Genomic DNA, 21348 nt, shown 5'->3' with positions numbered 1-21348 from the left:
TTTAAAGAATAAATGTGAGAAAAAGATTGAGATGTCATTCATCAATTTAGTGTACTTATTCTCTTTCTTCTGAATATGAAATGTCATCCGTCCCATGAATAGATGAACTGTTCTTTGTTTTATGTTTCACTGCACCTACCCTACTTCAAGTCTTCCATACGGTGTGCCTGGGAATTTGTTACTTCTTTCAGTTGATATGGGGAGAACTGTTATTGGATCAATAAGACAATGCTTGAGAAGAAATCATAGATCTGTGTTTCAGGCAAAATAATAAGAGTCATAGCATATGTAATCATAGAAGTCATTCAGCATAACACAGGTTTTAGTGATAAACGTAAGTGCTCAAACTTTTGAAAAGGCATTTCAGGGAGGAATCCTAAATAAAAGAATAGTGATAGAAATTTATTTTTGAAAAAGAGTGGAAATTGGTTAGTAGAATTATTAGATATATTCTAATGCTTTTGTCATTTTTCAAAAATAACTGCTATTAGTCAGCCCAAGAACTTCAACGCTCTGATGACACAGAAATTCCATAAAATGATGTAAAAACTTCAAAGAGTTAGTGGATAAGTATTTGTTAAATGTCAATAGCACAATGTTTAATTTATAGCAACTAGGTAAAAGGGAAGTTTGACCACTCTCTTTTAATACATACAAAAACCAGGCTAGCATTTACCTTGATCTGTGATGTACCACAGTGGAAAAAATAAGGATGAAATTATTGAATCTCAAGTTTAAGTTGCTTCATCTATCTGTTTTGTGTGAATTTTGAGTAAGGTTGTTATTGTTCAGTCACTAAGTCGCGTCCAACTCTTTGTGACCCACGAATGCCAGGCTTCCCTGTCCTTCGCCATCTCCCGGAGTTTGCTCAAACTCATGTCCGTTGAGTTTGTGATGCCATCCAACCATCTCCTCCTGTCACCCCCTTCTCCTCTTGCCCTTAATCTTTCCCAGCATCAGAATCTTTTCCAATGAGTTCAGCGGCCAAAGTATTGGAGTTTCAGCTTAGTATCGGTCCTTCCAATGAATATTCAGGGTTGATTTCCTTTAGGATTGACTGGTTTGATCTTGCTGTCCAAGGACGCTGCAGAGTCTTCTCCAGCACCACATTTTGAAAGCATCAGTTCTTTGGTGTTTAGCTTTCTTTATGGCTCAGCTCTCACATCAGTGTTTTGTTTCCCCTGTTTCTAAATAAGATAAAAAGAAAAAAATACAGGGAAATATAGTCAGTATCTTGTAAAAACCTGTAATGGAAAATAATTTTAAAAATAATACAAGTGTGTATGTATAACTGAATCACCTTGCTGTACACCTGAATCATTGCAAGTCAACTATACTTCAATAAAATATATATATTTAAAAAATACTTAACTTGTAGAATTATTTTAAGTATTAAATGAAACAAGGCAGGTAAAGTGCTTAGCTCAGGACTTAGCTTAGAGTCCTCACTCAATAAATTTTGAGGACTATTAGTCTTCTATCATTATAATAACGTAGCTCCCTTCATTATTCCACAAATTCATGTAAGTTACTCTGATTTTTTTTATCTTGTTGATAGGTACTTAAGATCTCTGAATTGTCTTTTTGCAGTAATAATTACTGTATTCCTACAAGGAACATGAGTAAGAGTCATCCACAATGAAGTACTCTTTTTTTGGCCCCACCGTACAGCATTTGGGATCTTAGTTTCCTGACCAGGGACAGAACCCGTGTTCCCTGCAGTGGAAGCATAGAGTCTTAACCATTGGACTGCCAGGGAAGTCCTCTGCAGTGGAAGCAGAGTCTTAACCACTAGACTGCCAGGGAAATCTTGAAACTACTCTTTTTGATAATCTAGTTTTATATCATATATATCAATCACATTATGAGGCTTCCCTGGTGGCTCAGTAGCAAAGAATCCACCTGCAATGCAGGAGACACAAGAGGTGTGGGTTTGGTCCCTGGGTTGGGAAGATCCCTGGAGAAGGAAACATCAATCCACGCCAGTTCTTGCCTGGAAAATCCCATGGATAGAGGAGCCTGGTGGATTACAGTCCGTGGGGTTGCAAAGAGTGGGACATGACTGACATGTGTACATGCATCAATCATATTATATCAAATATCATATCATATCACACTCCTACAGGCCAGCATTGAAAGACCATTGTTTAAGGAGTGAGCAGATATAAATTCTATGCTCAGCTCTATCTATCTGTTCTGCCTTCCATCCTTGAAGTTGATTTAAATAAACCTCTAATGACTCTGGCATCTGCATCTTCAGACCCATGAAAATGACCTGGTCTGGGAGTTATTCGCATCACCTCTATTCACAGTTCATTGACCAAAACAAGTCATCCAATTGCTTGGGTAGCTGGTATATAGCAGGCTCTGAATAACCAATCTTTCAAAAAATTAAATGAAAACAAACTAGAATGGTTAAGTGAAAAGTGAAAGTGAAGTTGCTCAGTCGTGTCCGACTCTTAGCGACCCCATGGACTGCAGCCCACCAGGCTCCTCCGTCCTGGAGTGGGGTGCCATTGCCTTCTCTGTCATTTAGCCTAATTCAGTTGTATTTTATACCTTTCTAGGCTTTAAAAATTGTAACAAATTTTCCATGGAAACAACCTTCTTGTGCTATTTACTTATAAATAACTTCTTTCTGGTGATTCTTTTTTCTTACAACTACCTAACAAAGACAATAGTGAACTGTTTCTTGTTTCTTTTTTTTTTTTTTTTTGAAGAGCAGATGAACATAATACTATACTTTTTACTTTCATGCTTTGGAGAAGGAAATGGCAACCCACTCCAGTGTTCTTGCCTGGAGAATCCCAGGGACGGGGAAGCCTGGTGGGCTGCCGTCTCTGCGGTTGCACAGAGTTGGACACGACTGAAGCGACTTAGCAGCAGGTAACTGTAATTCAGCATAAGATGTGATCCCAAGGGCTTAAGGGGGAAAAAGGGTTCATTCACTCCTTAAAATAAGTAAAAAACAATGCTGAAGATATTTAAGGTTTATCCCTACATCCTCTTGAAACTGCTTATATCTTAGTCAATTCTATTGTCATTTGGGAAAATACTTCAGAAACTTAAATTCCCACTTAACATTAGTGGCTTCACCACACATGCCCACATTCTGAGAGCCAGAATGGAGCAGCATTACCCGGTGTAGCAGGTAGTCCTTTAATGCCCCACTCCTATGCCCTTGAACCTTATCATTTTGGTATATAGCTGCTCAAGACTTCCATTTACCAGCACCTGCATTTCTGTATCTGAGGGCGTTCTCTGGCTCCTGGAGCCTGCTCTGCCGATGGACAGTGCAAGCAGAAGTCCGGGAAATTAATCCTTCCCCTGAACTCTGAACAGCTCTCAACCAATGATTAAAGGGCTTATGTGTAAGTACTCCAGCTCCCTATCTCATCTTTCAGGTGGTTCATCTGAGGCACTGTCTTAGACTTCCCCAGAGAGATTTATTTCAGTTACCCACAGTAGGAATTTAAGAATGTATCCTTAATTGGTTCCTTATTCTTGTTTCACTTCCCCACTCCATATTGATGTTTCTTGGAATCATCTCTGAAATAGACTGTGTGCGTGATTAGTTGCTTCGGTCGTGTCTCTTTGCAACCCAATGGAATGTAGTTCACCAGGCTCCTCTGTCCATGGGATTCTTCAGGCAAGAACACTGGAGTGGGTTGCCATGTCCTCCTCCAGGGGATCTTCCCCGACCCAGGGATCGAATCTGCATCTCGTCTTTTGTGTTGGCAGCCAGGTTGTTTACTACTAGCACCATCTGGGAAGCCCCCTGAAATAGACTACTTGAATTTAAATTCTTGTCCCAGGCTTTAAGACCCTGGCTCATGGGATCTACACAGATCTACCGGTATGGCCAGTTTACTCAGGGTAGCTGCACCCATTCACACTCTCACCTAAGGGCTCCTATTTCTCAACAACACTGACAACTTTTAGATTCATCCCATAGTTTCATAGTTTTATTTTGTGTTTCTGTGATTACTAGGGAAACCTGGTATTTCTTCATACACCTGTGGGCCATATGGTGTTCATACCTTTGGATTTCCCATTTAAGCTCTTTTCCATTTCCCATCAGGTTACCTATATTTGAATAGAAATATTTCCCTGTATATTTTAGACATCAATCCTTTAGATGTTGCAAACATCTTCTCCCAGTCTGTCAAGTATCTGTTAAATTCGTGGAATAAGCCTGTATATATGATGTCCTTTGTAGACTGTTAATTCTGATGTATTATAGATATATAATGTCTTTGGCAGGTCTGATTTACAAAGTTATCCCACACCAAAGCCACACAGACGTTATTCTCCAAGATCTCCCTCTTCCTATGCTGCTACTGCTAAGTCACTTCAGTTGTGTCCGACTCTATGTGACCCCATAGATGGCAGCCCACCAGGCTCCCCCGTCCCTGGGATTCTCCAGGCAAGAACACTGGAGTGGGTTGCCATTTCCTTCTCCAATGCATGAAAGTGAAAAGTGAAAGTGAAGTTGCTCAGTCCTGTCTGACCCTCAGTGAACCCATGGACTGCAGCCTTCCAGGCTCCTCTGTTCATGGGATTTTCCAGGCAGGAGTACTGGAGTGGGGTACCACAGTAGTGCTAGCACCACCCTAGCAGAGTGAATCTCTCCTTGTCACACCTCAGATAGTCTGGAAGCAGAAGGTAAGGTGGACCTTGGGACGCAAAAGTTTTATTAAAGATTAGCATCTGTGAAAGGGAAGGAAACAGAACTGGCCAGAGAAAGTAATTGCAGGTTGATAAAGCAAGTTGATAATCACAGGCTGATACAGGTTTATAATGCCACAGGCAATCCAGTGAAGCACTCTGGAACAAACACTATGAATCGACAGAGTGTCCTGCATCAGGCTGAAATGGCCAGTCTTTTAGAGTCCACTTGCCCTCAGTCACCATCCTTGCAGCCCTGGAAGGATGTGACCTTGGGCAAGACAGTTCCCAGCAGGTGAGGCTGACCCTGAAGCAGCTGAGAGCTGGAGGCTGTATAGTGGCTGCCCTCCCAGCAGCTGGGCAGTGAGTTCTTCTTCAAAGGAGGATCTATGCTCCACATCTCCACATCTAACAGACTTTTAAAAAAATCGACATCATAATTATACATAGATCTTCTTTATTCTTCTTTATAAATTTGGGAAGATTTCTTTGTGCTCCTTCTGGAATTTTGGTTGGAATGGTAAAGAATGTATGCCATTCAATGTGGGGAGAGTAGTGTACCAAGGACATGACATTTGGTTGGTAGCCAGATAGATGAAGCTCTGGATAAGGAGTGGCAGAGGCAGCAGGCCAGAAAGGCAGCCAGTATAGTCAGGGGATTGTTAAATACAGAGGGGATCAAGCAAATAATTATACATATATTGAAGTTGACATATATATTAAAAAAATGGGAACCTAGTTTCACTGTCAAAGGGGGGATTTACAAATCTAGAGCAGGAAAACGCTTACAAGTACTCAGAGATGCTGGACTGGAATCTACTGCATCAGTACAAACTCACAATTTTAAAATATATTTAGTGATAGATGTAGAAATAGATATTTCTTAGCTCTTACAGCTTGAAAGAACCTAGATGCCAGGATACCTCCATAGCAGGAAACACACTGAGAACCCAGATCTTGATTTCTGATTCCAGAGTGGAGGCAGGGAAAATACAAAATGAACCTATAACAGCTGAGTTGAATCAGAAAGTAAGGAAGTTTTTATAGAATGATGGGGATATGCCATCAGGACAAAACGTCAGCCTAAGGGGACTCCCACTGGCCAAATATGGGGCCTTTGAGCAAGAAAACAAATAACTAGAGCAAAACGTTACAACCCACTGAATGAGACAGGAATCTATGAATCCATTTGGAAATAAATAAGTAAATGAATGAATGAATAAATAGAAAGGAAAACTCTTCTTTACATTAGAATGTTAGCTAGCAAATACAGAAGAAATGGTGGAGTAAGAAAATCACCATTTGATCATCATTGTGATAAGTGATTCAGGCAGGAATTAATGGATGTTAAGACTGGTAGGTGAAGTGAGGAACAGAATATTAGCATAATCTCAGAATATCTCTTTGCAAAACATTTACCATGTATAAAGGGAATAATGTGATTTTTATGGTAGAGAAGATCACTTGACCAGATGAGTAAAGCTCTTATCACAGTTGATATCATGACATCATGAGTCCCCAGAAAGGTGTAAAGAAAAGTGCTGCCTCATTTCTGTGGTTCTCTTGTCAAATGTATGGCCTGAGTCTAGTCATGAGAAACCACAAGGGATCTAGTTGAGGGTCATCCTATGGAATGAAAAGCCTGTTCTTTTTAAAACTGTCAAGGTCATGAAAAATAAGGCAAGACTGAGAAATTGTTCCAGATTCAAGGAGACTAAAATACATGACAATTAAATTCAACATAATTTCCTGCATGGTATTTTGGATCAGAAAAGGAAAAAACATATTGTTGGCACAGAGAGTGACATTTTAATGGAGTTTGGGTTGTATCAATGTTGCTTTCCTGACTTGGAAGGTTATGCAATGGTTATGAAGGACAGCACCTTTGCTTTGTGGATATACACACTGGATGTTTAGGGCTGATAGGGTATCAAGCCTATAGATTTCTAAGATTGTTCCGAAAAAGACTCAACCAAAACAAGACCATATATAAAGATACAGAGAGTAAGAGAGAGAAAGCAGATATGGCAAGATATCAACAATTAAGGAATCTAAATAAAAAGGATATGGGAGTTCTTACAACTTCTATTTAACTTCAGATTATTTCAAAATCAGTTCAGTTCAGTCGCTCAGTCATGTCCGACTCTTTGCAACCCCATGGACTGCAGCACACCAGGCCTCCCTGTCCATCACCAATTCTTGGAGTTTACTCAAACTCATGTCATTGAGTCGGTGATGCCATCTAACCATCTCATCCTCTATTGTCCCCTTCTCCTCCTGCCTTCAGTCTTTCCCAGCATCAGGGTCTTTTCCAATGAGTCAGGTCTTTGCATCAGGTGGCCAAAGTATTGGAATTTCAACATCAGTCCTTCCAATGAACATTGAGGACTAATTTCCTTTAGGATGGACTGGTTGGATCTCCTTGCAGTCCAAGAGACTCTCAAGAGTCTTCTTCAACACCACAGTTCAAAAGCATCAATTCTTCAGCCCTCAGCTTTCTTTATAGTCCAACTCTTACATCCATACATGACTACTGGAAAAACCACAGCCTTGACTAGATGGACCTTTGTTGACAAAGTAATGTCTCTGCTTTTTAATATGCTGTCTAGGTTGGTCATAGTCAATAAAGCAGAAATACGTGTTTTTCTGGAACTCTCTTGCTTTTTCCATGATCCAGCAGATGTTGGCAATTTGATCTCTGGTTCCTCTGCCTTTTCTAAAACCAGCTTGAACATCTGGAGATTCATGGTTCACATATTGCTGAAGCCTGGCTTGGAGAATTTTGAGCATTACTTTACTAGCGTGTGAGATGAGTGCAATTGTGCGGTAGTTTGAGCATTCATTGGCATTGCCTTTCTTTGGGATTGGAATGAAAACTGACCTTTTCCAGTCCTGTGGCCACTGTTGAGTTTTCCAAATTTGCTGGCATATGGACTGCAGCACTTTGACGGCATCATCTTCCAGGATTTGAAATAGCTCAACTGGAATTCCATCACCTCCACTAGCTTCGTTCATAGTGATGCTTTCTAAGGTCCACTTGACTTCACATTCCAGGATGTCTGGCTCTAGGTCAGTGATCACACCATCGTGATTATCTTGGTCGTGAAGATCTTTTTTGTACAGTTCTTCTGTGTATTCTTATCACCTCTTCTTAATATCTTCTGCTTCTTTTAGGTCCATACCATTTCTGTCCTTTGTCGAGCCCATCTTTGCATGAAATGTTCCCTTGGTATCTCTAATTTTCTTGAAGAGATCTCTAGTCTTTCCCATTCTGTTGTTTTCCTCTATTTCTTTGCATTGATCGCTGTGTGGATCACAATAAACTGTGGAAAATTCTGAAAGAGATGGGAATACCAGACCACCTGATCTGCCTCTTGAGAAATCTATATGCAGGTCAGGAAGCAACAGTTAGAACTGGACATGGAACAACAGACTGGTTCCAAATAGGAAAAGGAGTACATCAAGGCTGTATATTGTCACCCTGCTTATTTAACTTATATGCGGAGTACATCATGAGAAACGCTGGGCTGGAAGAAGCACAAGCTGGAATCAAGATTGCCAGGAGAAATATCAATAGCCTCAGATATGCTGATGACACCACCCTTATGGCACAAAATGAAGAGGAACTAAAAAGCCTGTTGATGAAAGTGAAAGAGGAGAGGGAAAAAGTTGGCTTAAAACTCAACATTCAGAAAACTAAGATTATGGCATCTGGTCCCATTACTTCATGGGGAATATATGGGGAAACAGTGGAAACAGTGACTGACTTTACTTTTTGGGGGGCTCCAAAATCACTGCAGATGGTGATTACAGCCATGAAATTAAAAGACGCTTACTCCTTAGAAGGAAAGTTATGACCAACCTAGATAGCATATTAAAAAGCAGAGACAGTACTTTGCCAACAAAGGTCTGTCTAGTCAAGGCTGTGGTTTTTCCAGTAGTCATGTATGGATGTGAGAGCTGGACTGTGAAGAAAGCTGAGCACCAAAGAATTGATGCTTTTGAACTGTGGTGTTGGAGAAGACTCTTGAGAGTCTCTTGGACTGCAAGGAGATCCAACCAGTCCATCCTAAAGGAAATTAGTCCTCAATGTTCATTGGAAGGACTGATGCTGAAGCTGAAACTCCAATACTTTGGCCACCTCATGTAAAGAGTTCATTGGAAAAGACCCTGATGCTGGGAGGGATTGGGGGCAGGAGGAAAAGGGGACGACAGAGATGAGATGGCTGGATGGCATCACCGACTCAATGGACATGAGTTTAGGTAAATTCTGGGAGTTGGTGATGGACAGGGAGGCCTGGCGTGCTGTGATTTATGGGGTTGCAAAGAGTCGGACACAACTGAGCAACTGAACTGAACTGAAGGCTGGTCATAACTTTTCTTCCAAGGAGTAAGCATCTTTTTATTTCATGGATGCAGTCACCATCTGCAGTGATTTTGGAGCCCAAGAAAATAAAGTCTGACACTGTTTCTCCATCTATTTGCCATAAAGTGATGGGACCAGATGCCATGATCTTCGTTTTCTGAATGCTGAGCTTTAAGCCAACTTTTTCACTCTCCTCTTTTGCTTTCATCAAGAGGCTCTTTAGTTCTCCACTTTCTGACATAACGGTGTGTCATCTGCATATCTGAGGTAATTGATATTTCTCCAAGCAAAATACATATTTTTATTTATTTATGGTCATGCTGTACAACTTGTGGGATCCTAGTTCCCTGACCAGGGATCGAACCCAGATTCAAGCAGTGAAAGCACCAAGCTCTAACAGCTGGACCACCAGGGAATTCCCATACATATTCATATATAAAATAAACATAAAAACATAAGTCTGTACGAAAGTTTGTGCACAAATATTCATAGGAGCATTATCTATAATACCTCCAAAGTGAAAACAATAAAAATATCCATCAACTGGAATGGATAGAAAAAAATAGTATAGCCATAGGATGAAATATTATTTGGCAATAAAAAGGAAATAGATACTGATAACTGTTCCATCATGAATGAACCTTGAAAATACTATGTTCAGTCAAAGCAACCAGTCACAGAATACCACAATTTGTATGAGTCCATTTATGTGAAATATCTACAGTAAGAAAATCCATAGAGACAGAAAGTAAATTAGTTGTTGCCAAGGGTTGGGGGGGACTGAGGAGTAACTGTTACTCATTTGTGCTTCCAACTTCATACCTCAAATTACAGAATCTGTATCTCATATTTGAGTTGATCTCTGAAGTCGCTAGGATTCTCTTAAATTTGTACGTCAGGCTCTTAAAGAGATTGTGTTGCGAAAGTAATAGCCTTGACTTGATGATTTTTAAACAACTTATATGGGGTAATTGGAAAATATATTAATTATTAACTCATTTTAGAGTTGCATGTTGTTCATTTATTTGAAACTTTGAAACATACTTCCAGAAACCATAGAAACTTGGTTAAAAGCTACAGAAGACAAATCCACCACCTAGCGGTGAAGACAGGAAGTTTCAGGTGGGCGATACAAGGTGTCTTGCCATCACACGTTCAAGACGGCTGTCCACAGCTCTTTTATCTTGCATTTGTCTTGTTCCCTCATGACTCAGAATAGTTTCATGTACACAGAATACGTCCTGAGGTAATAGTTTGTTCATGTTCTGTTGACGTACTTTGAAGTCAATGAAGTATTCTGGACTTTCGAGAATTGTGGGAAAATCAATGGTTTTAAACTTGGGGGTGCTGAAAGTACCTTTCTACTCATACATTTCAAACCCCTCCTCCTCAAGAGGCCCGCCCAGTCCAGCTCTTTGGACACACCACTCCACAAGTGCCTGGTTCAGAGAATCAGGACCAAAGCCTTTGAAAAGGTAAAAATCAATACACCAATGGGATCCTTGAAGTCAAGTATTTAACGACTTTGTGTTACCTTCTACAGTAATTAAAATCAAGTCTTCAAACTTAAATTTAAATATCTAAAAGTAGGAATGCACCATCCTTAATCTTAAACTGCAAAAGTAGGGAAGAGGCCCGAATCCTAGGGTACTGGGCCTATTGGTAAAGGGGATCTTTACTGTTTTTCCTTTTGGTTTTGCATTCTGCTCCCCCTCCTCCTGCCCCTGCACTTTTCCTTCCCTTTTCATCTTTTTTCTCTTTCTCCCTAATTAACAGTTCAGCAATTAAGATCAGCACTGCGTTTAAGTGGCATAGGTTGTGCGCTCAACAGGGTGCTTTAATTATTCCAGGTTTTCACCTGAAAATCCCCTTTGCCATCGAAAATATTTCTCTTCGAGTCCTTTCCTTAAATATTAAGCCATTTCCCAACACTCTGCTTTAATTATCGTTGTCTTCTTTCGAAATAGTCTCACTTTAGCACAATTTTTAAAAATCCCTTCCATACAACACAGGAGAGATTCTGAATACGCCAACTTTAGAATTTTGCCCGTGATCTGCCTTGCTGATAGTTTTCAAAATTTAGGACGGTCGATTTCAATTTTTTTACTGGGTTTACGAATGCCGTCTGCTTTTCAATAACCTAATAAAATGCATGCTTCTCACCTTTGGAAACTTTTGGGCTCAGTGCCTCCACGGGCATCCGGGCATTTATTCTTAACTCAGCTTCTTAGGCTCCTCGGAGGAACAGTTTCGACCTAGAAGTTCAGAGAAGCAGTTACACAGAACTTGCAACAGTTGGTGTCGGGCCACAGGCAGGTTGAAAATGATAAACAGGGATGATTTAAGAAACAAAAAGCACCGGGAAGGGAAAAGCAGGGACAGCCGTGGCCTTGGGGGACAGCGCGGCTGCGGCGCGAGGCCCGTGGGGCCGAGCTCCGGACGTGGGAAGCCGGAGACGGCCGAGAAGCAAGCACCGCAGAAACTGCCGCGCGGCGCTGTGTGCGGGAAGGGCGCGCGCCCAAGCCGCCCCCGGGTCCACGTCGGGGCCACCGCGAGGTGAGGCCGGCCCTGCCCCCGCGCCGCCCCCGGCGGGAGGCGCGACGCCCGGGCCGCGGGTGCGTGCGCGGCCCCGGGCGACGCGGCTGGGCGTGCGCGGGGCCGCGGCGGAGGCAGGGCCGGGCGGGCGGCAGAAGATGGCGAGGGTGTGTAGGCGGCAGCAATGCTCCGTTGAGAGACGCGGCTTTCGGCAAGAACTGGACTCGTGGCGCCACAAGCTCATTCACTGTGTAGGTGAGACCCTCTCCCGGCAGCCTTCGGCCCTTGGGCCGCCCCGCTGCCGGCCGCCCCGGAGGAGGGAAGGAGGGAGGGAGCCGGGACAGAGCAATTGCTGCTCCGGCCCGCCCGCCCTCTTCGGCTTGGGCGTCCCCCTCCCCCACCCCCCGGAGTGCGGGCGCGCGCGACCTCCGGGCGGGCTCTCCCGGCTCGGGCCCGAGCGCGCGCTCCGGCCCCTCCCCTTCGCGCGCCCTTCCCGGGGCGGGCTCTCGGGCGGGAGCGCGTGCCCCTCCTATCCTCTCCCTCCCTCCCTCCCTCCATCCCTGCCCGGCGGCCCGGCGCCGCCGCCGGCTTATTGTGGAGACTCGCCCCGCGCCGCTGCCACTGGAGCGGGAGCGGCGCAGCCGCTGGTTCCGCAAAGCCGACCGCTGGAGCCGGGGGCGTGCTGGGCCGCGGCTCGGCCTCCTGCTCCGCTCTGGCCGGCGCCTTCGGCGTCCCACGCAGCCCCTCCCCCACGCGCGGCAGCGGCGCGCGCCCCTGTCCCCGCGTGCACGGGCGGCGGGCGGGCGGGCGCCCGGCGCTCGGGCGTGTGCGAAGCGTGAGGTGGAGATGGGGGCGGAGGGAACCGGAGCTGTCACAGGCCCCGGGTCCGCCTGACCGAGCCAAGTGGGGTGTCATGGCCGCGGGGGGCAGCGGCTGCACTTCCTCTGCGGGCGGCGGCGGCAGCGGCCGGGGAGTTAATCCTCGACGCTCGGGTCGGTGTGTGTGTGTATTTCTGTTTGGTGTGTGCGCAGCGGGTGGAAGGGGGATGGAACCGGGTGCGACCGGGAAACCCGAGCAGTGGTCTTGTCCGCTCCTGGGAGATTTTCCGCAGCCGCCGCTTGGCCGAGCGCCTTGTCCGCCGCCCGCCTCCCGGACCTTGGGCCGCCTCGGGTGGCTTTTTCCCCGCGGGCAGAGGGAACGTGGACGGGGTCGCCCCGGGAGGGGCCGGGCGGCGGAGCAGCGCCTCTCACACTGTGTGTTTTGTCTGTTTTTCTCTCCCAAGGTCCCGTTTCCCTCTGTGCGGCGGCCGGCGGGACCATAAGGGCTTAACTCATATATTTAACCCCCCTCCAAAAAGTAAGTGGCCCGTGTGGTGTCTCCGCTCCGCCCGCCGCCCCCTAGCCCCAGTGCGTCCAGTGTCTGACTCTCCTGTCCCCCAGCATTGTTATTTCCCCATCTTTGCTTCGGTGCTGCTGATGTGTGGGGAAATGCTGTCTCGTCGTTCTCCGTCCCCCACGCCCAGTCCTCGGGGAGACCCAGAATTCGAACCCCCCACCCCTCCCCACCCCACCGTGGGGAATAATCTTGGTCTTCCCAACAGAATCTAGGAGATTCTGTCCGTTCGCTTGGGCCCCTCATCCCCTCCTTCCCGACAGGGTTTCGTTGGAAGGAATTATGCAAATCCTGCTTTCTGGTGTCCATTCAGCGGCAATTTCATGCGGTGAGAAGTTCTCTTTGTTGTGCGAGGGGGAGAACAGACACTGATTTAATAGACATATCTGTTGGGGGGAAGGGTAGAGGGGGGTGTGGAGAAGCTCAGTTTGGAAGAATTACAGCACTTGGTTAGCTCAGTGTCTTTGTGTTTGAGCTTTCTGGCTTGACAGGAGGGTATGCCCTTTACAACGTCCCGCAAGGGATATTTTCTGTAATAGATTGAAAAACAAAACTGAAACTTTAAACAAGTGAAAAATAAGGTAACTTTTAGTTAGAGAACATAAACCTTTCCATATTTACGGCGTTTCATTATGAAAATGTATGTGAATTTTGTTTAGGATTTAGACTGTAATCAAAATTAATATAGGCAACAATGCTCTAAGGTATCTGGTATCACTTTGGTTGTCCACAGGTTAAAAGTGACATTTTAAAACATACTTTTGTGAGTAGTAACGGTATAAATCCATTTTTTGGCGTAATTTGTGTTGTGGCTATATTTTAAAATTTCCTTCCTACTAATCCAAGCTCTGTCCTTCAGGAATCAGCCTTTTGGTTATCAGTTATCATTTACTCTGCTCTGTCTCTGCTGGTTTTATTCTTTGAAGTCTGTCTTACATTTCCTAAAATGTAACATCAGCTTTAGCACTTTTAAAATAATGTATTATTTGTAACTGTCATATGAGAGACCTTATAAGGCATGTAGAGGTTTTGAGAAACATGAAATTAATGAGTTTTCAGAATTGTGAGTTAATACAGAATCCTTATATTATTTTGAAGAATTTTTAGTCCTTTTATTTCTTTCACTTTTTTAATGACTTTTTTTCAGAGGGACTTTTTAGTTTTTAAAAGATAATGAAATTGATAATTATAACCGTATAGATTTCTTAAATTACTGTTGCTTTGGTTTAGATGGTTGTTTATCTTATTGTTTGCTTAGAGTTCTTCCCTCTTGTTTCAGGGCCCCCCCCCCCCACTTTTTTTTATCAGTCATTGCTTAGTCTTAGTGGTGAGTTACTGCTGCTTGACAAAGTGTTTTTATTTTTCTCCCTAATAAAATCCTTGTGTAAATACCTGAGTTGAATATCAAATTTTAGATTCATTTTTTGAGGGAGGATTTTAATCTGGTTATCAGTTTCCTTAAAAGCATTTTTTTAACTCTAAATCTCCACTTTCAAGGTAGTAAAGTTCAGGAGATTATAGAGTCCAGAGTGCAGATCAGTATTTTAATCTGAGGAGTAATACATAGTTGATAGTATCCCAATTAAAATCAGTTGGGTCTCATATTTTCTCTTTTATTGTATGTAATTTTGTTCTTTAAGAAGACAGTTCTATGTAAATTGTAGCGTTAACTTTCTACATGCAAGAGAGGTGGCAGTGATCTTTATTTATATACAGTCCCAAAGGCAACTCTGTCACTAGCAAATGTAGTAATTCCTCTTTTATTTTAATGGGATTGGTTCTGAACAGTTAATCCTCTATTTGATTCTCTTGACTGGTTATCTTAATACTTTAGGGTCATTGCTTTCTAAATGGTATTTAATTTATAGCAGTCTTTGGATTACAAGTGAATTCTCACTCATTTCCAAAATTTAATACTCCCCCCCACCTTTTTTTTGGGAAAGAGGTGAGGGTCATGACTGTGGAGGTGGAAGTGGAGGTGTTGGTGTTTCCGTTATAAGTTTTAGTTGAATTGGAGTTAGCCGGTTCAGACAGTGATGATGATCAAGATGGATATTTGGTAGCCAGTTGATTATTGAGTCCTCAGGGACTAGAAAGAGCTTCCATTCTGGGAAGATCAAGGTTCTCTGTGCTGCGTGATATGATGTAACTCATTGCTTGGCTGTTCCTCATCCTTGATATTTTCTCAAAAAACTCTTCCCAATGTAGGGAAAGTTGTGATGATTTCAGCTGAGTTCTAGCTTGCTGGAAAAAGGATAGCTGGATGAGTCTCTGACTAACAGAGTTATTTTAAATTGCTCCGATTGCCTCAAATGTGCTTATAGCTGGAGCAGTTATAGGAAGCATCTGAATAATGCCATTTTTTTAGCCTCATGGAGTTACACAGAATGGCATGGAATCTCTTCTAGAGTGAAAATTAGGTATTTAATGTCTGTGGGGACTTGCCACTTCTGAGTACTTGCCTAATTGCTTAGCTGCTTGTACTAGTGCTGTTTTTAGGAGCAGAAGGCAGTTAGTTGAGTACAAACTTTATTTAAATATTTATTAAGCATATGTCTTGTATATCAGGCACTGTGAGGAAACAGAGATATTGGGGAAGTTGCCTTAACCTTGAACAACTATTTAAAATATAGTGTATACAGTGCAAGGCAAAATGTGCCGTAGGATAGATGCAAGCAAGTTCTGGGGGCATTTAGAAGTGAAAAAAAATGGCCTGAGATGATGAAGGAAGGCTTCATGAAGAAGGTGGTGGATTTTTGCTTCATTTTGATGAAAATGGAAAAGGCGTTCCTGTCATGTGAAACAAGCAGAAATATAAAAGGACAAGAATGAGTTACCTGTTTAAACTTCAGTCCATGTTTCATGTAGGGGGTGTATAGGTTATAGGTTTGCAGAGATAAATTGTTGAATTTTCTAGTACAGGTTAAAAAGTGGTCTCATTGTTAGGCTAGTTGGGGTGTGCAACACACCTCTCTGCTTAGCTCAGGGGAGGATTGTTTCCTTTAAGGATTCCATTGTAAAACTCTACAATAATATTAGTTGTTTTTTAACTCAGCTTGGCAGAGACAATATTGTCATTCACAGTCATTCTAAGTAAGCTCACTCATTTGGAAGCTGTACTTTGCACAAAACTCATTTTTGGCTTTCCCTAAAATCAGTGGCATATTCATTCTTAAAGTACACTTAGTATTGGCAAATTTTCATCTTTTAGAGGTTGTATTTGGTATTTGGAAACAATAAAAGAATATTTTCTGTAGCAAATAAAGGTATATATAAAATAATGAGATTTTTTTTTTCCTCTGCTTTGCAGACTGGCTCAGAACGCTCAGCAGAGAGGCTTTGGTGTGCTTCTGAACTTCTCTTTTGATTCTTATTTCCTTTGTGTCCACCCTTCTGCTGAATGGAATCTGGGTATTGGGTAGATGTGAATAAACATAGCTGTTACTTTTTGTAGTTTCAAGTTAAAGACTTGTTAGTCACTACCCTCCAAATTATCTTTACTTCATTTCCAAATACTTTAAAAAATCTTGTTCATGTTTCTTACACTTGCATATTGTTTTTGGAATAATCCCAGTGTGAACCGTTTGTTAACTTTATTGACTCTTGTTCGCAGGAAGTATCCCAAGTCCAGTGGTCCATACCCTGAGTTTAATTTTTTTGTTTTTAAAATTGAGATATGTACTTATGTACTGTAAAAACTCACTCTTAATGTATACAGATCAGTAGTTTCTAGTTTTTTGAGAAGGTTGTGCACATATCACTATCTAATTGTCTTAATACTTTCATATCCAAAAAAAGAAACTGAAACTCTATACTGGTTACAAGTCATTTCGCATTTCTACTATGATCCAGTCCTTGGCAATCTATTTGCCTGTTCTAGACAATTCATATAAATGTAGTATTATAACATGACCTTTTTGTGTCTGGCTTCTTGTTTTCAGAATGCATCCGTGTAGTAGCATCCATCAGCACTTCATCGCTTTTTACAGTTAAATATTATTGCATTGTACGAACATACTATATTTTGTATATCCATCAGTTGTGAGACAGTTGTTTCTACTTTTTGCCTCTTATGAATAAGCTGCTGTGAACGTTAGCAACATTATTTGTGTGGACATTTGTTTTCACTTCTTTTCCGTATGTACTTCAGAGTGAACTTGCTGGGTCATATACGTAACTGTTGTAACTTTGAGGAAGTGCCAAACTGTTTTCTTAAGCAATTGAAGTATTTTACATTCCCATCAGTAATGGAGGATGATTTCAGTTTCTCCATAATCTTGCCAACATTTGTTACTGTCTTTTTGGTTACAGTCATCCTAGTGGGTGGGTATTCAGTGGTATCTCTTTGTGGTTTTGATTTGTGTTTCCCTAATGACAGTTGATGTTGAATGTCTTTTCATGTGCTTGTTGGCCATTTGTATATTTTCTTTGGAGAAATGTCTGTTCAGATCCTTGTTCAGTTGCTCAGTTGTGTCTGGCTCTTTGCTATCACATGGACTGTAGCCTGCCAGGCTCCTCGGTCTGTGGAGTTTTCCAGGCAAGAATACTGAAATGGCTTGCCATTCCCCTCTCTTCCGGATCTTCCCAGCTCAGGGATCAAACCCATGTCTCTTGCATTGCAGGCAGATTCTTTACCATCTTACCCACCAGGGAAGCTTGCTAATGTCTAATTTCATATAATTAAGTAAACAGAAAATAAGCAAAAATTTAGCAGACTTCAGCAACACTATCAATCTGTTTGACTCCATCCATCCCAACTTCAGAATATACATTCTTCTCAGGAGCACACTGAACATTTACTGAGACTAATCATATTCTGGGCCATAAAACATGTCTCAATAAATTTAAAGGGCTGAAATCATACAACATGTTCTTGGGCTACTATAGAATTAAGTTGGAAATCAACAACAGAAAGGTCTATAGAAAAGCTAATTTTTGAAAACGAAATAACGTGCTTCTAAATAACCCATGGTCAAAGAAATTGAAAGGGAATTTAGAAAACACTTTGAACTTAATCAAAATGAAAATATAACATAATAATCTTTGTGGGCAAACCTCCACAACTATAAGATAATAAGTTTCTGTCGTTTAAGCCACCTAGTCTTGTGGTATTTTGTTATGGCAAACCTAGTAAACTAATAACAAGCCCCAAATTGGAAATAACCTGAATGTCCATGCCGTGCCATGCTACTCTCCAGGCAAGAACACTGGAGTGGGTTGCCAATTTCTGCTTCAGGGGATCTTCCCGGCCCAGGGATCAAACATGAGTCTCCTGCATTGGCAGGCAGATTCTTTTTACCACTGAGCCACCAAGTTGAGTTATTTGTCTTTATATTGTTGAGTTGTAAGGGTATATTCTGGATACGAGACCCATATCAGTATATGGTTTGCAAACTTTTTTTTCTCATCGGACCCTCAATTTGATAATTAGAAGATAATCTGCAGCATACCTTATGAGGCAAATAATGAATATGGTAGCAATGATCAGAATGAACCAGAGTTTCTCAGGAAAATCTTCCTTAAACATCCTCTTCTAGGAACTATTAAAGTTGTTCTTTGATGTTTTGTATAATGCAGATATACTTTGCTATCCAGATCATCTATGTTTTTGCCTTTTTTAGTGAGGGTTCATATTTCAAGTTCAGATAATGTGGTAAACCATGTTATTTGAATCTGTTGCGTGCCTGAGTTTTGGATAGTACATAACCAAGCTTTGGGTGGAGAAGGCTATCTTTTCTCTGTATAGACATCTTGTCTGACTCTGTTCTATGTCTAGTGTTCATAGTGTTACTGTCTTATATCTGCCTCGCACATTTTATATACTTTTTTTTAGAAAACTTCTACTTTATATTATTATCTTAATTTAGAAACTTAAAGTGCTAAAGATGGGCATTAAAAAACTTGGTCAGTTGGGAAACTGAGTGATAACTTTCGAGTAATAAGGGGGATTTCCCTTAACGTAAATGCTTCCCTCTTATCCACAGAAATAATTTTATGATATTTTAATTTTTGAAATAGTTAACCTAACTTCCCAGGTAAAAGTAAAACAGAACTGAACTTTTTCATAGGCAAAATTTTTAACTTAATTTGCTTCAATTGCTGTATGAAATTATATAGTAGTTTTCTACCTCTGTGAATGGTAATACACATCATGACTGACTTTTTGGGTTAGAAGATGTGAACACCAATATTATTTCCCATGAGAATTATTATTGGAAAGACTGCTGTATGATGAGCATTTTCAGTCTCAATATTAAGATAGTCTGTTGACTATTGTTTGGTTTTATGATTAGTTTATTTTATCATTATTAATAAATGATTATTATATACTTTTTATTAGTTGACTTTTTAGAGATTTCCAGAGGGTACAGTCATGTTTTTCCTCTCCTAAACTCCCCATGTAAAGGGGAAGAACAACTAATTTTAAAAGGGTCCACAGGTTGTGTCTTGCTTGGTAAAAGAAAACCCCACATCTGAAAATGTGAATTTACTGTAAAAAATGTTATTTCGTGTTACAGCGTAATTCATGTAGGCTCAGAAGAGGAAAGACAACAGAGGATAGCCAGGTGAGCCTTTCACATGGACCAGCTTAGTTCACAGGGCAATTTGAAGTTTGTAACAAAACCCTTATGTTAACAGGGTGTGGGTACCTGGCCTTTTCTTCTGTTGATATCTTTCCCACAGACCTCAGATGGGGACAGAGTGGTGAACAGGGTAAAGACGATTGAGGTCAAGATTCAGGATTCTTAGATTTTAGTCAAGTGCTTCTTCAGTTCTAACTTTTTGACTGTGGCTTAGACTTGGTACTTGTCAGTAAGTGTTTCAGAATGTGTGATGGAAGGGGAAGTTCCTGAGTAGTAGATAATTGCTGAGACGAGGAAGGAGCAATTTGACAGGTTATTAAATGTACACTATTTTGGTAATTCAAGCATCACCTGTCTTTAAGGTAAATGAGAGAAATTCCCATCAAAATAAAATGGAAAGCTCCTTGCCTTCACTAAGAATAAAAAGCAAGAGGAACTTAAATGTTTGTGAATATGTGCCCATGTTGAAATGTGGCTTTTTAATTGCATGATTAATGATACAAATACTTACTAATCTCGTCATATGTGTTAAGTGAATTTTCATTCAGCTAGTAAGGAAGACGACAAAGTTTATCTTGTATAAATGGGCATTGATTTAACTTATTTGATCCAATAAAATAACTGATTAGGGTGGGCTAAGAAGTCCATAAATCTTTGGGAGTAGTTATTGAAAAAAACCTTTAAGCTGGTGATTTTTCCATGAGTGTTTAATGTAATTAACATATCTTTTAAAATGGTTTAGTTAATACATGCCCTGTGTTCAGTGACCAGTGTGTTAAAATTTTCCTTATCGTTTACCTATTGGAAACCTTACATTTATCTTCAGTGATATTTTTATAATACTGAATATGTTAGATACCCTATCTAGATCGTGTTTTTATTCTGGAAAGAGAATACATCAGGGTGAAAACAATGAGATAATATGGATTAGTTTTCTAACAATTTTTTTAGAGGTACTGAAATTTTGCTGTATACCTTTTTCAAAAGAAAAGCAGGTATGATTAAAGTGGGTAGGGCTGTGTTCCGTGTCAGACTTGTACAATCAATGTTTATGTATACATACGTATATTTTTTATGGATAGCTTTTTACTGTGCAGTATTTACTGAAATAGATTTTGGCATGTTAAAATAGAGATATATAGAGAGTCAGATCCATATAGCCTCTTGATAGCCGTTTTAAGACCCATGGCTTATGGTTACCAGTGTACATACATTTTTATCTAAAAGATAACAGTTCCCTTTGACCCCTTCTCCTTAGACAAAGAACTTCCGTTTAATTTTTATATAACATATACAAATCAAAGACTGTTATATTTTATTGGTGATAGACAAGGGTGAATTCATAAATAAAGATAAGAGCAACTAGAATTTTCCACATTAAGTGAGAATAAGTAGGAATTATCAGTAGCTGTAAACCTGTGTGGGATTTCATTTTTCTAAAAATACTTAGCCCACATAAATGACAGTCCAACTTGAACAAGATTGTTAAACTATTAAGAAGATTGAATTATCCATAGCTTTTGATTTTTTTTTTAAAAGCAAGAGAATGTAAATTAATGGAGAATTCTGATATAATAACACTGATAAAAAGTAAGCTGATATTGTGGCAAAGACAAGGAACCAGAGATGTTCATGACCCAGACAATTTTTGCTATTTTTTTTTCCTTTTCCTGAGGACTTAAACTTTATTTAGGAAAAAGTGAGAGGTTCATTTTTGTTAATTGATTAGTAAATATTTATGTATTTATGAAACTACTCGATAGGACTTATTTCTTAAAACTATATGGAAATGTCTGGGGCTTC

The 21348-nt window shown here is 41.0% G+C and overlaps 1 protein-coding gene and 1 long non-coding RNA gene across 12 annotated transcripts in view; one reads left to right on the top strand and one right to left on the bottom strand.

Moving 5' to 3' along the window:
* Nucleotides 1-232: 232 nt before the first annotated feature.
* LOC113884485 lies at nt 233-11635 on the bottom strand. Its single transcript, XR_003508884.1, has 2 exons — nt 11198-11635; nt 233-1187 (listed from the first exon to the last, which is right to left on the bottom strand). It is a non-coding gene; the product is annotated as an uncharacterized LOC113884485 (long non-coding RNA).
* A 46-nt stretch (nt 11636-11681) lies between these two features.
* LCOR (ligand dependent nuclear receptor corepressor) overlaps nt 11682-21348 on the top strand; it is a 133542-nt gene continuing 123875 nt past the window's right edge. The window contains exons 1-3 of one of the 11 annotated variants that reach the window (XM_027528608.1): nt 11733-11820; nt 12852-12925; nt 13225-13289. In XM_027528608.1, coding sequence (XP_027384409.1) covers nt 13244-13289 — 46 coding nt within the window. In that variant the 5' untranslated portion in view covers nt 11733-11820; nt 12852-12925; nt 13225-13243. Of the gene's footprint in view, nt 11825-12360; nt 12566-12851; nt 12926-13224; nt 13290-21348 lie in introns of those variants that run through there. The other 10 variants (XM_027528607.1, XM_027528609.1, XM_027528618.1 and 7 more) reach the window with 10 other exon arrangements.

This window comes from Bos indicus x Bos taurus, chromosome 26 (genome assembly GCF_003369695.1).
Source record: "Bos indicus x Bos taurus breed Angus x Brahman F1 hybrid chromosome 26, Bos_hybrid_MaternalHap_v2.0, whole genome shotgun sequence".
Lineage (NCBI taxonomy): Eukaryota > Metazoa > Chordata > Mammalia > Artiodactyla > Bovidae > Bos > Bos indicus x Bos taurus.
This window is presented reverse-complemented; position numbering and strand designations above follow the sequence as displayed.